Source organism: Lithobates pipiens, unplaced genomic scaffold, assembly GCF_037356315.1.
Source record: "Lithobates pipiens isolate NorthernLeopardFrog02 unplaced genomic scaffold, aLitPip1_a1.2 Scaffold_10, whole genome shotgun sequence".
Classification (NCBI taxonomy): Eukaryota; Metazoa; Chordata; class Amphibia; order Anura; family Ranidae; genus Lithobates; species Lithobates pipiens.
Window position 1 is genome coordinate 55,023,706 of NW_027507686.1, and position 18,114 is coordinate 55,041,819.

The 18,114-nt window shown below is 43.5% G+C and overlaps 1 protein-coding gene across 2 annotated transcripts in view; it reads right to left on the bottom strand.

Moving 5' to 3' along the window:
- Positions 1-18,114, bottom strand: part of TRADD (TNFRSF1A associated via death domain) — an 87,046-nt gene that overhangs the window by 9,845 nt on the left and 59,087 nt on the right. For both annotated transcript variants that reach the window (XM_077455186.1, XM_077455195.1), the window contains exon 3: positions 8,091-8,368. In XM_077455186.1, the coding sequence (XP_077311312.1) occupies positions 8,091-8,368 (278 nt within the window). The remainder of the gene's footprint in view (positions 1-8,090; positions 8,369-18,114) is intronic.

Sequence of the window (18,114 nt, forward strand, 5' to 3'; positions counted from 1 at the left end):
TCCTCAGTGGCAGGTCCCCAAACGCCACTTTTTCTCACGGAAGGCGATTCCGGCTCTCTACCGGCATGTGGAAGGCAATGTCCTTGCCTCGCTGGACAGGGCGGTCAGCGGTAAGGTGCATATTACCGCTGACTCATGGTCCAGCAGGCATGGACAGGGACGTTACCTGTCTTTCACGGCCCATTGGGTCACTCTTCTGGCAGCTGGGAAGGATGCAGGACAAGGTGCAGTAGTGTTGGAGGTTGTTCCACCACCACGCCTCCAAAATGCTACTATTGGTTGTGACACACCTCTCTCCTCCACCCCCTCCTCTTCTTCTTCCTCCATGGCCTCTTCCAGTGCTCTGTCCTCAGAACCAGCGGTGCTCCGTAGGCGTTCCAGGGGCTACGCAAGTACGTAGGCAAAACGATGCCATGCCGTGCTTGCGCTGGTTTGTTTGGGGGACAGGAGCCACACTGGGGCGGATGTTTTGTCAGCTCTGCAGGGGCAGGCCGAGAGGTGGTTGACGCCACGCCAGCTTAAGCCAGGAATGGTGGTTTGCGACAATGGCACCAACCTCCTCTCCGCCCTCCGACAGGGACAACTGACCCATGTGCCCTATGTAGCTCACGTCCTTAACCTGGTGGTGCAGCGGTTCTTGGGCAGGTACCCCGGCTTACAGGATGTCCTGAAGCAGGCCAGGAAAGTCTGTGTGCATTTCCGCCGATCATTTAATGCCTGTGCTCGGCTGGCTGAGCTCCAAAAGGAGTTGAACCTGCCCAAGAACCGCCTTATATGTGACATGCCCACCAGATGGAACTCAACATTGGCCATGCTGCAGCGGCTGCACACGCAGCAGAGGGCCATCAATGAGTACCTGTGCGACTACGGCACCAGGACAGGGTCAGGGGAGCTCGGTTTTTTCTCACCACGCCAGTGGGGCATGATCAGGGATGCATGCACTGTCCTGTCACTGTTTGAGGAGGCCACAAGGATGGTGAGCAGTGACAGTGCATGCATCAGTGACACTGTACCTCTTGTCCACCTCTTGGAGCATACGCTGCGTGGAATAATGGACAGGGCACTTGAGGCAGAACAGAGGCAGGAAGATGAGGACTTCCTTGCCTCTCAAGGCCCCCTTTATCCAGACAGTGTTCCTGCTGTGCCACCCATCACACAGGAAGAGGATGAGGAGGAGGAAGAGGAGGAGGAGGATGATTGTATCAGCATGGAGGTGAAGGCTGGCACTCAGCATCAGCATCAGCAGCAGCAGTCTTGTAGGGATGATTTACAGTCCCAAGAAACACGTGGACTTGTACGTGGCTGGGAGGAGGTAGCTGCGGATCATGTTGTCCTTAGTGACCCAGAGGACTCCGGACCGAATGCCTCAGCTAACCTACGCTGCATGGCCTCCCTGATCCTGCAAAGCCTGCGGAAGGATCCTCGTATTCTTCGGATCAAGGAGAGGGACCATTACTGGCTGGCCACTCTCCTTGATCCACGGTACAAGGGTAAGGTTGCCGACCTTATCTTGCCATCTCAGAGGGAGCAGAGAATGAGACATCTCCGGGAGGCCTTGCAGAAAGGTCTGTGCAACGCGTTCCCAGAGACTGGGAGGTTACAAACTCCTGGTCCTGGACAACGTGTTGCTGAGGCATCGGTCAGAAGGAGCGGTGGAGAAGGTGGCCGTCTGACTGATGCTTTCAGACAATTTTTTAGTCCGCAGCCCCAAGGTATGATCGGTTCCAGCACCCATCGCCAGCGTCTGATTTACATGGTGCAGGAATACCTAGGGGCAAGGTCAGACTTGGACACCTTTCCCACCGAAAATCCTCTGGCTTACTGGGTCTTGAGGATGGATCACTGGCCAGAGCTTGCACAGTATGCAATTGAGCTACTGGCCTGTCCTGCATCCAGCGTTCTTTCGGAACGCACCTTCAGTGCTGCTGGTGGCTTTGTTACCGATCACAGGGTGCGCCTGTCCACTGAATCAGTTGATCGACTGACCTTCATCAAGATGAATCAGTCTTGGATCACCCACAGCTACCAAGCACCTGAAGCTGATGTAACCGAATAATTTTTTTTGAAATACCTTCAAGACTGCCCTTCAAGACTGCCTATGCTGATGCTGAGTGACTGTCCTGTTATGTTGATTGTCTATCCTCTTCCTCCTCCGCTGATATGTTGGAAGAACATTTTTGGTTCTGGTTGATGCCAGCAGCCCAATTTTTCTGCCCCTGTTTAACAGGGGCGTTTAAGTACAATTTTTGATGCAATGCTTTGCAGCAGGGCTAATTCCTGCAATCAAACAAGAGTATATGGGAGAGGTTGCAGTGTGGTGGCACCAGCACCAGTGCCTAAGGCCCAATTTTTCTGCCCCTGTTTAACAGGGGCGTTTAATTACAATTTTTGATGCAATTCTTTGCAGCAGGGCTAATTCCTGCATTAAAACTAGAGTATATGGAAGAGGTTGCAGTGTGGTGGCACCAGCAGCAGTGCCTAAGGCCAAATTTTTCTGCCCCTGTTTAACAGGGACATGTTATTACAATTCTTGATATAATATTTCACAGGAGGGCCCCTTCCTGTGCCCACCCAGAGTAACGGTGAGGACTTATAGTGTTGTGGCACCAGCACCACAACCACCAAAGGTCAATTTTTCTACCACTGTTCAACAATGGCATGTAATTACAATTCTTGATATAATCGTTCACAGCAGGGCGCTCCAGCGCCCACCAAGAGTCACTTTGAGGGCTTACAATGTTGTGGCAAAACCAACACCTTGTTCCGCCATTTCTGCAGAGCATATAGGGCAGGCCCTTACTTTCAAACATCCAACTTACAAACATCTCCTACTTGCAAACGGAAGGAGACAACAGCAAGTGAGATGAAAAAAGATGGACGACAAAACAAATTATACAGGGGTGATAACCCTTCCCTATGTTTTCCAAAAAGCTTAAAAATAGTTTTTTTGACTGGAGCTACACTTTAAAAATGTACCAGTTGAAAATTACAAACGGATTCAACTTAACACAACAAACCTACACAGTCCCTGTCTTGTTTGCACCGCCTGTATACTGCTGTTCTGAGTATATAGGGCCTGGGGGCCACACGCATTTCCTTTTTTTAATATGGGTACAGGGTTCCCCTTAATATGCGTACAAGACCCAAATAGGCTGGTAATGGGCAGGGAGGGCTACCCATGCCATTTTTCTCAATGATTTTCAACCATATTGCAGGAACCAGATATAACATTAAAACCGCAAGCAGTTTTAAATGGTTTTATTTCCGTTTAATGTCATTTTGTGCAGGGACTGTTCTAAACACGGGAAACACGTGGCACTTCACAGGCATACTACAGACACCCCCCAGGCACCATATTTAAAGGAATATTTCACTTTTTTTTTTCACTTTAATCTTCATTAAAATCAGTGCTCCTGCCAAAATGGCCATTTTAAAAAACATTTTAGGCATTGACCCATGTCCCCTGGGGCAGGAGCCAGGTCCCCAAACCCTTTTTAGGACAGTATCTTGCATATTAGCCGTTAAAATTAGCACTTTTCATTTCGAACGTTCGAGTCCCATAGACTTCAATGGGGTTCTAACGTTCGTTCGAATTTGGGGTCCGTTCGAAAGTTCTGGTGCGAACCGAACCGGGGGGTGTTCGGCTCATCCCTAGTTGGCAGAGTATAGGGCATCGAAGCGGTCTGTGAGTTGTATTCCTAGATATCTTTGATTGAGATGATTTAGCCCATGTAAAAGGGAAGGCAGTCTGGAGGCTATTTGTTAAGGAGGAGGTAAGGTGGATGGGTAGGATTTCTGGCTTTGTGTAGTTTATCTTAACCACTTCAATACCAGGCACTTATAACCTTGCTGCCCAAGCCAATTTTCAGCTTTCAGCACTGTCGCAATTTGAATGTCAGCATTCATGGCCCTAGCCCCAGGGACTCTAGTATTGCTTTCAAATAGAATCAGTCAACATGACCGAAAACTTTTTCCAAATCGGTGGATAGTATTAGATTAGGGTCGGGGGTCTTGACGGGTACGAGCCCAGTGAACCGTGTCACCGTAATGTGAGCAAGGAGTGCCTCTGGGGGGATAGAATTGCCCTCTGCTATGGAGTGGAAATATTTGAACATAAGTGTCGCTAGGAGGGAAAAGAAGGTCTTGTAATAGGCCTTGGTGAATCCGCCAGGGCTTTTCCCATCAGGCAATGATAAAAAGATTAGTGTAGCGCTAAACATTATGTACACAAGTGTAAGTAAAAGTGTGATACAGCATGTAAAACAGCACTGCACAATGTGATAGAATTTGCATAAAAGTGCAAAACAATATATGAAAAAAGTGAACAAAGTGAAGGACTTGGTTCACATTGAAAAAATTAACTCCAGTGTGTCCTATATTGGGAATAGTCCGCATAAGCCCGAATGTGCAGGTGAATGTTCCTGTAGGATAATGTCAAACACAGAGAAATCTGGGAAAAGCGATGGCAACAATGGAGGCTAGGACTAGTTGTCTGAAGTCACATCAACATCGACCATTTAAGAAAAAAGGTGGGTACTCTTACCGGTATAGTTGGACACACATGTCATACGACAGTGGGTCATAAAGGCTTGCAATCATGATCTAATGCCGTGTGGGAGCAGTGGTTAGATGGATCCTTACAGAAGGTCCTCGACTCTGTATCCGCAAGCTCCAAGGAGCGAATACTCCAAGATGGCCATATCTGGGACCAGTTCACTTGTTGTCCTCCAATGCTCAGGTTGAGATATAAAAAAGGAACAGAGGGGCTCCAAATGGTGCAGGTCAAAAAACACTCATAGGTTTATTGCGATATGTCATAAATAAAATGACACACCAAAAAATATCCATAAAAAGCGATCACAAACAATGGTAAAACAATAGTAAAAGCAATGTGGGGTACAAGAAAGCTGCCCGACGCACGTTTCGATTCTAGAGGTCTTCAACAGGGCCATCAAGCCTGAGCATTGGAGGACAACAAGTGAACTGGTCCCAAATACGGCCATCTTGGAGTATTAGCTCATTGGAGCTCGCGGATACAGAGTCGAGGACCTTCTGTAAGGATCCATCTAACCACTGCTCCCACACGGCATTAGATCGTGATTGCAAGCCTTTATGACCCACTGTCGTATGACATGTGTGTCCAACTATACCGGTAAGAGTACCCACCTTTTTTCTTGACTGGTCGATGTTGATGTGACTCCAGACAACTAGTCCTAGCCTCCATTGTTGGCATCGCTTTTCCCAGATTTTTCTTTGTGTTTGTGCCAAACACAAAGAGAACATTAACCTGCACATTCGGGCTTATGCGGACTATTCCCAATATAGGACACACTGGAGTTAATTTTTTCAATGTGAACCAAGTCCTTCACTTTGTTTACTTTTTTCATATATTGTTTTGCACTTTTATGTAAATTCTATCACATTGTGCAGTGTTGTTTTAAAGAGGAAGTAAACCCTGATGGGTTTACTTCCTCTTTGATTCCCTGCAAAGGTAAAGCATAATGGACCACTATGCATCACATAGTAGTCCATTATGTTTCACTTACCTGACACAGGAGCCAGTGAAGTCACCGCTGTCCCATGTAGTTCGGAGCGTCCATCTTCTTGGTGGGTCTCGCTGCTCCGGCGCTGTGATTCGCTGGAGCAGCAATGACGTCACTCCCGCGCATTCACACGGGAGCCTACACTCGCGGCATATCGCCGCGATCTGCAGCTTACCCAGTGCGCCTGCGCGCCGCTGTCTACGGCGCATGCACCGTAGATAGCGGTGGCTGTCTTCAGGTAAATATCTCCTAAACCGTATAGATTTAGGAGATATTTCTTGGACCTACAGGTAAGCCTTAATCTAGGCTTACCTGTAGGTCAAAGTGGTTTGGAAGGGTTTACAACCACTTTAAGTGCTGTATCACACTTGTACTTATAGTTATGTACATAATGTTTAGCGCTACACTAATCTTTTATCATTTTGTTTAGCTTTGTTTGCTTGAGTGTTAGCTGCTCTATCACCTTTGTTAAATAGTAGCGCAGTATTTTTTCTCTTTTCATTTTAATTTTAGAACACTGCACCGTCATTTCTCCAGAGGAGGAATGGAGTTTTTGTATTTATGCCTGAGCCTGCTTTTTCCAGAGTGCCCTTGTGAGTATACGACTGCATTTGTTTCCATGTTTGTAAAATTTATGAGACATGTATCTAAACTGTTTACAATTTACTGTCTAGCAAGCGTAGGAACAGCTCCCTCAGTTTGGTTAGTTTGTTCAATGCCTCAGGGTCCCTATTAGTTTTGTGTTGGAGTTCCGCCTGTTGAAGGGCTGTAAGTACTCTCTGAAAATCATCCCAGGGTGCCTTTTTGAATCTGGAGCCTATGGAGATCAACGCTACCTGACCACTACCTCACTGAGGTCATCTGTGGTGTTTTCCCGAAAATAGTGGGTTATATTGTCTGCTATCTCTGTCACCAGTTGCCCTGTCCAGGCCCTATGGGTCCCTCACAAGCTCACCAAAATTGGACAATAGAAGATTGGAAAAACATTGCCTGGTCTGAAGAGTCTCGATTTCAGCTGCAACATTCAGATGAAGGGGTCAGAATTTGGAGTAAACATAAAAAGCATGGATCCATCCTGCCTCATATCAGCGGTTCAGGCTGGTGGTGTAATGGTGTTAGGGATATTTTCTTGGCACACCTTGGGCCCCTTAGTACCAATTGAGCATAATTTAAATACCACGGCCTACCTGAGTATTGTTGCTGACCATGCCCATCCCTTTATGGCTACAGTGTACCCATCTTCTGATGGTGCATTATCTTGCTGGAAGTAGCCATGTCACAAAGCTCAAATCATCTCACCACTGGTTTCTTGAACATGACAATGAGGTCACTGTACTCCAATGGCCTCCACAGTCATCAGATCTCAATCCAATAGAGCAGTGGTCATCAACCCTCTCATCAGGGCCCACCAACAGGCCAGGCTTGAAGATAACTGAAATACATCACAGGTGATATCATTTGCTGCTCAGCGATTGCAGTATTCTAGTCTGCATCTCCCCAAGGTAATACATAAAACCTGGCCTGTTAGTGGGTTAGTAGAGTGGATGACCACTGCAATAAAGAACCTTTGGTATGTGGTGGAATGGGAGATTCGCATCATGATGTGCAGCCGACAAATCTGCAGCAACTGTGATGCTATCATGTCACTATGGACCAAAATCTCAGAGGAATGTCTCCAACACCTTGTTGAATCTTTGCCATGAAGAATTAAGGCAGTTCAGAAAATTTCCAAACTTGTCCTTCATTTTTATTTTTTTTGTCTCAAAAGCTTCCCAACCGAAATTACTAAATGACTGAATTTCGTTTTTTTTGTATAGTGTATGGCCAGCACAAGGAAGGGTTTCCCTTTACTTCTTGTCCCATTAGCACATCAGAAGAATAAAGTTAGCACACACGGTCGGAGATTCCGACGGAATGTGTCTGATTGGACCGTTTTGTCGGATATTCCGACTGTGTGTGGTCTCCATCGGACTGTTTACGTCGGAGTATCCGACGGACCAAGTTTTTCAACTTTCCGACAAAATGCTCCGATCGGACATACTCCGATCATGTGTAGAGAATTCCGATCGGACAAAGTGCCACGCATGCTCAGATCAAATTTCTACAACAAAGCTATTGGCTACTAGCCTGAACGTAGTCCCGTCGTAACGAAATAACGTCATCACGTTCTGAATGATTTTCTGACAACTTTGTCCGACCGTGTGTATGCAACAGTTTCAGACAAAATCCGTCTGACAAAATCCGACGGATTTGGTTGTCGGAATGTCCGACCGTGTGTACAAGGGATAAGGGAGTGTAAATCCTCTCCTAGATGTTCTTACAACACGTGGCATCATTGGAAGAGTTCACTTCTATTCCTGTTCAAGTAACTACTAAAAATGTAGGATTTTCTTACAATTTCGGTCCTGTGGAGAATGGTCACCAGGACAATTACAAAGGATGAATGTCCCCAATGGGGACACAGACTGGAAAAAACTTGACAGATGATTCTATACAAATGATGTTCATGCAATAAATGTTTTCATGGCTCTTGTTTCTTTGAATTACCTTACATGAGAAAATCTGTCCCAGACATTTTTCTTCGTCATCGAGGAACATGTCAAGCTTTATGTTGTCCACTTTGAGCTCCAGAAAGACCTGTAGAGACTCTATGCCTAAGCAACGACTCAGCTCTTCTTGTATGTGCAGGTGAACCCTTCTCTCTCTGTAATCTCGAAGAAATCCTAGACAGATGTCTTCTCCATTGAACTTAAGGTGGAGAATCAGATGTGGGTCACTTATAAGAACCTTTAGGATCTCTGGAGAGTTTGAATTTCTGGAGAACACTAAAACCAGAGAAGCACAATTAAAAACAGATACCCAAATAATACAGTTTCAGATTAATCAGTCACTGTGTTCAAAATAGCAAAATATTAGATTTAGTCTCCGGCCCCCATTGTTGGGGTTAGGAGAAAGGTTTCTTCTATCCCAGGGGTCTCCAAACTTTTCAAACAAAGGGCCACTTTATTGTCCTTCAGACTTTAGGAGGGTCGGATTGTGGCCAGCAGGGGTAGAAAATGTCCCTGGCCCAGCATCAGTGAGAATAAATATGGTCTCAGGGTCGGTGGTCAATAGGAGGCATATTCCCCCTATTAGTAGGAGGAATAGTATTCCATCATTGATATCGGTGGAAGATATAGTGCCCCATTGTTGGTGTCAGTAAGAGGAATAGTGCCTCATATCAGTGGAAGGAGTTGTGCCCCAAGGGCCGCATAAAGGCTAGCAAAGGGCCAGATCTGGCCCCCGGGTCGCAGTTTTGAGACCCCTGTTTTATCCTAAAGTAGATAAGTCAAGGTATATGTATTATAGGTTAACAATTGATGTAATTTTCGCATATAAGATATACTTTGGAGGTTACTTTTCGATTTGATAATGAATTTTCATTAGGGTGGTGTTATAATTTATCAACCTCCTATTTTTAGTTTATGAATTTAAAGCGGTTGTAAAGTTACATTTTTAACTTTGACCTACAGGTAAGCCTATAATAAGGCTTACCTGTAGGTAAAAAGAATATCTCCTAAACCTGTACTAAACCTGCCTCGTTCTAAGGTAAGTATTTCATAATGAGCTAGTATGCGATGCATACTAGCTCATTATGCCTTTTCCCTTACAGGTTTAAAAAAAAAAAAAAAGTCAGCGGGTTTACTCCCGCTTTAATATGTTTAATTGCTGGTCTATTTGTTATATTTGCTTAGCGATGCTGGTCTTGACTTTTTTTTATTCTAAAATAGGTTTATTCCCTTTTATGGAAGAAGGGGGGGGGTAGATTTGGCGCTATACCTGAAGGTCACCTATAATTTTTATTTCACATTTAAAGTTTATTAACCACTTAACAACCGCCCATTGCCGATTAACGGCTTCAGGGCGGTTGTTTAACTCTGAGAGGCCGTTAATTAACGGCCTCCCAGAATTCTGCTCTCGCGCGCCCCCTGGGGCGCGCACTCGAGAGCATCCGTGACCGCCGGGTCCACAGGACCCGGCGCATCACGAATCACAGTAAACGGCCGCTCAGCGCGGCCGTTTACCACGTGATCGCTCCGTCAAATGACGGAGTGATCACTTGTAAACAAACCGGCGTCATGTTATGACGCCGGTTCCTCCCTCCCCCTCTCTGTACCGATCGGTACAGCGGAGGGGGAAGAGATCGGTGTCAGCAGCGATGTGGGCTGCATCTGCAGTTCCCACATCGCTGCGCACCGAAAATTAACCCCTCAATTCCCTGCCAACACTCTGCATTACCCTGCCATTACTCTGCATTACTCTGCAATACCCCCATTACTCTGCAATACCCCCATTACTCTGCAATACCCCCATTACTCTGCAATACCCTGCAGCACTCTGCATTGCCCTGCAGCGCTCCGCATTGCCCTGCAGCGCTCCGCATTGCCCTGCAACGCTCCGCAATACCCTGCAACACTCTGCAATACCCTGCAACACTCCGCAACACCTTGCAACACTCGGCAATACCCTGCAACACTCCGCAATACCCTGCAACACTCTGCAATACCCTGCAACACTCTGCAATACCCTGCAACACTCTGCAATACCCTGCAACGCCCTGCAACACTCCGCAACGCCCTGCAACACTCCGCAACGCCCTGCAACACTCCGCAATGCCCTGCAACACTCTGCAATGCCCTGCAACACTCTGCAATGCCCTGCAACACCTTGCAACACTCTGCAATACCCTGCAACACTCTGCAATACCCTGCAACACTCTGCAATACTCTGCAACACTCTGCAACGCTTTGCAATACCCTGCAACACTCTGCAATACCCTGCAACACTCTGCAATACCCTGCAACACTCTGCAACACCCGCCAATACCCTGCAACACTCTGCAATACTCTGTAACACCCGCCAATACCCTGCAATGCAATACTCTGCAACGCCATACTCTGAGATACCCAGCCATAGTCGGTGATACCCTGCAATACCCAGCCATAGACATCCCCTCCCGCCGCCCTCCGGTGCTTCTACCGAATCGCTAATACGATCAAAGACAGAATCTTTTTTTTTATTTTTTTTTTTTTCAGGCTTCCCAGCTTAGAGGTGAGATGCGGGGTCTTATTGACCCCACATCTCACTGTAAAGAGGACCTGTCATGCCATATTCCTATTACAAGGGATGTTTACATTCCTTGTAATAGGAATAAAAGTGATCAAAAAAATTATTTTTGGGGAAAAAAATGTCAAACTAAAATAAATAAAGTAAAATGAACAATAAAAAAAGTTTTTTTTTTAAAGCGCCCCTGTCCCCATGTGCTCGCATGCAGAAGCGAAGGCATACGTAAGTCCCGCCCACATATGAAAACGGTGTTCAAACCACACATGTGAGGTATCGCTGCGAACGTTAGAGCGAGAGCAATAATTCTAGCCCTAGACCTCCTCTGTAACTCAAAACATATAACCAGTAAAAAAAAAAAAAATCGTCGCCTATGGGGATTTTTAAGTAGCGACGTTTGGCGCCATTCCACGAGCGTGTGCAATTTTGAAGAGTGACATATTAGGTATCTATTTACTCAGCGTAACTTCATCTTTCACATTATGGAAAAATTGGGCTAACTTTACTGTTTTTTTTTTTTTGTTTTTTTTTTAAGCCCAAAACTGTTTTTTTTTCCAAAAAAAAGCATTCGAAAAATTACTGCGCAAATACCGTGCGAGATAAAAAGTTGCAAAGACCACCATTGTATTCTCCAGGGTGTTTGCTAAAAAAACATATATAATGTTTTGAAGTTCTATGTAATTTTCTAGCAAATAAATGATGATTTTTACATGTAGGAGAGAAATGTCAGAATTGTCCTGGGTGCTCCAGAACACCTGATGGCGCTCCCTGCATGTTGGGCCTCTGTATGTGGCCACACTGTGTAAAAGTCTCACACATGTGGTATCGCCATACTCGGGAGTAATAGCAGAATGTGTTTTGGGGTGTAATTTGTGGTATGCATATGCTGTGTGTGAGAAATAACCTGATAATATGACAATTTTGTGAAAAAAAAAAAAAGTAAAAAAAATCTTGATTTTGCAAAGAATTGTGGGAAAAAATGACAACTTCAAAAAACTCATCATGCCTCTTACTAAATACCTTGGAATGTCTTCTTTCCAAAAAGGGGTCATTTGGGGGGTATTTGTACTTTTCTGGCATGTTAGGGTCTCAAGAATTGAAATAGGCCGTCAGTACTTCAGGTGTGATCAATTTTCAGATATTGGCACCATAGCTTGTGGACTCTATAACTTTCACAAAGACCAAATAATATCCACCAATTTGTACTTATTTTTACCAAAGATATGTAGTAGTATAAATTTTGGCCAAAATTTATTTAGAAAAAATTACTAATCTGCTAAATTTTCTAACAGAAACAAAGAAAAATTCATTTTTTTTACAGAATTTTCGGTATTTTTTCCTTTATAGCACAAAAAATAAAAAACCCAGCAGTGATTAAATACCACCAAAAGAAAGCTCTATTTGTGTGAAAAAAAGGACAAAAATTTCATATAGGTCCAGTGTTGCATGACTGAGTAATTGTCATTCAAAATGCGAGAGCACCGAAAGCTGAAAATTGGTCTGGTTATTAAGGGTGTTTAACCACTTCCCACCCGGCCAATGCATATATACGGCCGGGTGGGAGCCGTCTACTCCTGACAGGCCGTTCAGGAACGTCCTTCAGGAGTAGCGGGATCACGGCACATCTCAGATCGGCAGGAGGGCTCTGTGATTGGCCCTCCTGATCACATGACGGCCGTGTCCAATCACGGCCGTCATGTGATGTAAACAAACAGCCGGTTGCTAGGCAATCGGCTCTCCTCTCCTCACACGGAAGTCACCGCTGAGGAGAGGAGAGCAGAACGCTGCAGCCGGCTGATGATCAGTGAGTATGGGCTGCTTTTTACAGCTTTTTACTCACTGATCATCAGTGTAGTGTAAACACACAACACACCACACAGTACAAACACAGTCCCCACATATGTCCCCAAAACACACATGTCCCCAAAACATACATGTCCCCAAATAATAAAAACACATGTCCCTAATAATAAAAACATGTCCCCCACATATGTCCCACTAAAATCACATGTCCCAATGATTATCTGCACACATATGTACGTGATCACCTGCACACATATGTACATGATCATTTGCGTACATATGTCCGTGATCACACAAACCAATTATTATACACTTAACGGAATTTTTTTTACCAAAAACATGTAGCAGAATACATTTTGGCTTAAATTTATGACAAAATTTGATTTTATTGGATTTCTTTTCAAATAGAAAAAAGAAAATATAGTTTTTTTTCCAAATTTCCGCTTTTTTTGCGCTTATATCGCAAAAAAAAAAAAAAAAACGGAGTCGTGAATAAATAACACCAAAATAAAGCTCTATTTGTGCGAACAAAATGATAACAATTTCATTTGGGTACAGTGTAGCATGACCGCGCAATTGTCACTGAAAGCGCTAGAGCGCTGAAAGCTGAAAATTGGGCTGGGAAGGAAGGGGGTGAAAGTGCCCTGTATTGTAGTGGTTAAGTGCCCAGTGGTCAAGTGGTTAAAGAAAAATGGAACTACAAAACACATTATAATTGTATACTTATAGTGGAACACCAGTAAAATCCCATATAAAAGTGAATCCCACTATATAAAAAATGCAACCCTATGTGGAATGGGTAGACTTAACGTGATACCGTATGGATTAAAAAGTGTAAATTATTGGTATTATAGCATGTATCAATTGACCAGTGATTTAGTGACCGTGATTAAATCTATCAGAATGTGAGAAAAAAAAGGGTAAATTATTCCTATTATAGCATGTATCAATTTGCTAGTAATTTAGTGGCCGTAATTAAATCAAAATGTGAAAGAAAAAAAAAAAGGAAAAAAAAGAAAAAATTAATTTACTAAATTAATTTACTATTCGTGCCTAAAAGTAATGTGTTCTCATCTCACTATTGATAAACAATCAGTGTACATAAAATTCATACAAAAAAATTATAAATTTAGCCAATAATATAAATATATAATCCAGTGCAAGTGCCTGAATAAATAAATTTATATATATATAAGTGACAATTGATAAATGTCCTGCACAAAAAGAAAAAAGGAGAAAGGTGACTTGTCCTTAGTTTTTCACAATAGGACAAGCTTCTCCCGGTGCGCTTCTCAGTGCTCAGTAATGTAATTGCCCTCACCAGAAATCCTACCCCTGTTGGGGTGGATAAGCCTCCATAGTATAAGCCCCTGTGCTGCTCTCTGGCGTTCATCCAATGATATTGTATCCTCGTTTATATGTGTAATAGAAAAAAGGACATATCCATGGTGTAGTACGTAACTATAATATGCTTTTATTAAGATGGAAAACTACTCACATGTAGCTGAATTTAAAATCGCTAATTTTTAAAATTGCCGCCGGCCGCTGCTGTCTGTGTGGAGAGTGCACGTCGTATGGCCACTCCCTACGTGTTTCGTCAGCACAACGTCTTCTGGAGTGGCCATATTGGTGCACCTCTCAGTTTAAATAGGGTGCAGTGCTCTACCGCGCCTGCGCAAAGCAAGACATCCTTACTAATGCCGCGTACACACGGTCAAACTGTTTGACGTACTTAGTCCGTTGAAACACATTTCAGCGGACAATCCGCTCGTGTGTGGGCTTCAGCGGACTTTTTCAGCGTGCAGTCCGGAGTACTAAGAATTTCGGATTTTCCAAAAATCTGTCCGTCGTACTTTGGTTTCAGCGGACAATACGGTCGTCAGTATGTTAGTTCGACGGACTAAGAATGGCGCATGCCCAGAAAGGATTTACACGGCGGAAGGGTGCTTTGCTGTGTCTTGGACTTCCTATTTCTAGTCCCGTCGTACGTGCTGTACACGTCATCGCGCAAGCTTTCGACGGACTGTTTGTGTATCCGTGTGTGGTCAAGTCCGTTCAGTGGAAAGTACGACGGACTGTCCGTCGGATTGTATGACGGACTAAGTACGTCAAACAGTTTGACCGTGTGTACGCGGCATAAGGGAATGCCAGCCCCATCTGTTCTGCTGGCCACCAGAAGACGTCGTGCTGGTGAGGGCAATTACATTACTGAGCACTGAGAAGCGCACCGGGAGAAGCTTGTCCTATTGTGAAAAACGAAGGATCTTTGCACAAGTCACCTTTCTCCTTTTTTCTTTTTGTGCGGGACTTTTATCAATTGTCACTTATATATATATATTCATTTATTTATTCTGGCACTTGCACTGGATTATATATTTATATTATTGGTTATATTTATGAATTTTTTGTATGAATTTTATGTACACCGATTGTTTATCAATAGTGAGATGAGAACACATTACTTTTAGGCACGAATAGTAAATTAATTTAGTAAATTAATTTTTAATCTTTTTCCTTTTTAGATAGATTTAATCACGGCCACTAAATTACTAGCAAATTGATACAGTGCCTTGCGAAAGTATTCGGCCCCCTTGAACTTTTCAACCTTTTGCCACATTTCAGGCTTCAAACATAAAGATATAAAATTTTAATTTTTTGTGAAGAATCACCAACAAGTGGGACACAATTGTGAAGTGGAACGAAATCTATTGGATAATTTAAACTTTTTTAGCAAATAAAAAACTGAAAAGTGGTGCGTGCAAAATTATTCGGCCCCTTTACTTTCAGTGCAGCAAACTCACTCCAGAAGTTCAGCGAGGATCTCTGAATGATCCAATGTTGTCCTAAATGACTGATGGTGATAAATAGAATCCACCTGTGTGTAATCAAGTCTCTGTATAAATGCACCTGCTCTGTGATAGTCTCAGGGTTCTGTTGAAAGCGCAGAGAGCATCATGAAGACCAAGGAACACACCAGGCAGGTCCGTAATACTGTTGTGGAGAAGTTTAAAGCCGGATTTGGATACAAAAAGATTTCCCAAGCTTTAAACATCCCAAGGAGCACTGTGCAAGCGATCATTTTGAAATGGAAGGAGTATCAGACCACTGCAAATCTACCAAGACCTGGCCGTCCCTCTAAACTTTCAGCTCAGACAAGGAGAAGACTGATCAGAGATGCAGCCAAGAGGCCCATGATCACTCTGGATGAACTGCAGAGAACTACAGCTGAGGTGGGAGAGTCTGTCCATAGGACAACAATCAGTCGTACACTGCACAAATCTGGCCTTTATGGAAGAGTGGCAAGAAGAAAGCCATTTCTCAAAGATATCCATAAAAAGTCTTGTCTAAAGTTTGCCACAAGCCACCTGGGAGACACACCAAACATGTGGAAGAAGGTGCTCTGGTCAGATGAAACCAAAATCAAACTTTTTGCCCACAATGCAAAACGATATGTTTGGCGTAAAAGCAACACAGCTCATCACCCTCAACCCACCATCCCCACTGTCAAACATGGTGGTGGCAGCATCATGGTTTGGGCCTTCTTTTCTTCAGCAGGGACAGGGAAGATGGTTAAAATTGAGGGGAAGATGGATGCAGCCAAATACAGGACCATTCTGGATGAAAACCTGTTGGAGTCTGCAAAACACCTCAAACTGGGACGGAGATTTATCTTCCAACAAGACAATGATCCCAAACATACAGCAAAATCTACAAAGGAATGGTTCACAAATAAACGTATCTAGGTGTTAGAATGGCCAAGTCAAAGTCCAGACCTGAATCCAATCGAGAATCTGTAGAAAGAGCTGAAAACTGCTGTTCACAAATGCTCTCCATCCAACCTCACTGAGCTCGAGGTGTTTTGCAAGGAAGAATGGGCAAGAATTTCAGTCTGTCGATGTGCAAAACTGATAGAGACATACCCCAAGCGACTTGCAGCTGTAATCGCAGCAAAAGGTGGCTCTACAAAGTATTAACGCAAGGGGGCCGAATAATTTTGCACGCCCCACTTTTCATTTTTTTATTAGTTAAAAAAGTTTCAAAAATCCAATAGATTTCGTTCCACTTCACAATTGTGTCCCACTTGTTGGTGATTCTTCACAAAAAATAAAACATTTATATCTTTATGTTTGAAGCCTGAAATGTGGCAAAAGGTTTAAGGGGGCCGAATACTTTCGCAAGGCACTGTACATGCTATAATAGGAATAATTTACCCTTTTTTTTCTCACATTCTGATAGATTTAATCACGGTCACTAAATCACTGGTCAATTGATACATGCTATAATACCAATCATTTACACTTTTTAATTTATACGGTATACGGTACCACGTTAAGTCTACCCATTCCACATAGGGTTGCATTTTTTATATAGAGGGATTCACTTTTATATGGGATTTTACTGGTGTTCCACTATAAGTATACAATTATAGGTGACCTTCAGGTATAGCGCCAAATCTACTTCCCCCCCCCCCCCTTCTTCCATAAGCGTTACCCCCCCCCCCATTTTGGGAGGAGGTATTAAGTAGAGGCAGCTCATACCCATTCTCTTTCTTCCTGGTTTAGTCCATAGCGCAATCTAATTTTTTGCTTTTTTATTCCCTTTTTTGTCATTAAGTTTTGTTATAATTGAAAAAATCTCTTGAATAAAGAATTATACTAAAAAAAAAAAAAAAAAAAAAAAAAAAAAAATCGCAAAATATAGTTCAGTCTTTTTTTTTTTTTTTTATTACATAAATGCATATCACACTACACAGTCTAGGTGGCTACTGGTCATTTTTTTTAATAATCGAATCCAAGTATTTAAGCAGAACTGGAAAAGACTGCATGCTTATTAAATGAAAAATGAATTTATTTTTTTATTAGTATATTTATTTTGAGCTCATGTACAACGTAGTTTGAGAAAAAGCCCTGTTAAAGGGTGACAATGCCATGCCCCTATCTCCTAATTGGCCTCCTGTATTGTCACCCACTCATACCAAAAGAGAATTCAAGTGGCATGTCGAAGCTCATTGCAAAAAAATCTACCTTTCCGTTTCTTTTAATTATCATAACCTACCACTAAAGAACAACCCCAAAATAATATCTCCAGCTCCTGGTGATCAGAGCATTATCACATATCTGTATGTTATTTGTTGTTTGTACCCGTAGTAAGGCCCGGAAGCAATAACGCACATTGCTTTTTTTATGCTACCTGAAACACACTTGGGGCGATTTACTAAAACCGCAGGGTGTAAAATCTGGTGCAGCTCTGCATAGAAACCAATCAGCATCCCGGTTTTATTGTCAAAGCTTAAGCCTAGGTTCACATTGGAGTGGGTTAGAAATTGCGTGAGTTCAGCTGAATTCACGTGATTTCTAACCCGGCAATGCAGTCCCACATCAACGGCGATTTGACAGACATCTGCGCGGGTTCCTGTACAGATGTCTTTAGAAATTGCCCCCAAAGTCTCCAAAAGTAGTACAGGAACCACTTTTTGGGAACAGGTGCACAAAGTCGGTGCCGCACCTATTTGGACGGTGCCATTGCCGGCAATAGCCGCCGATTTTGGCATGCGATTTGACATGTCAAATCACACCAATGTGAACCTATGCTAAAGGATAAGTTCACCTTCCATTATGCTACACCCATATTCAGGGTATAAGATGCTATAAATGCACCGGACCCA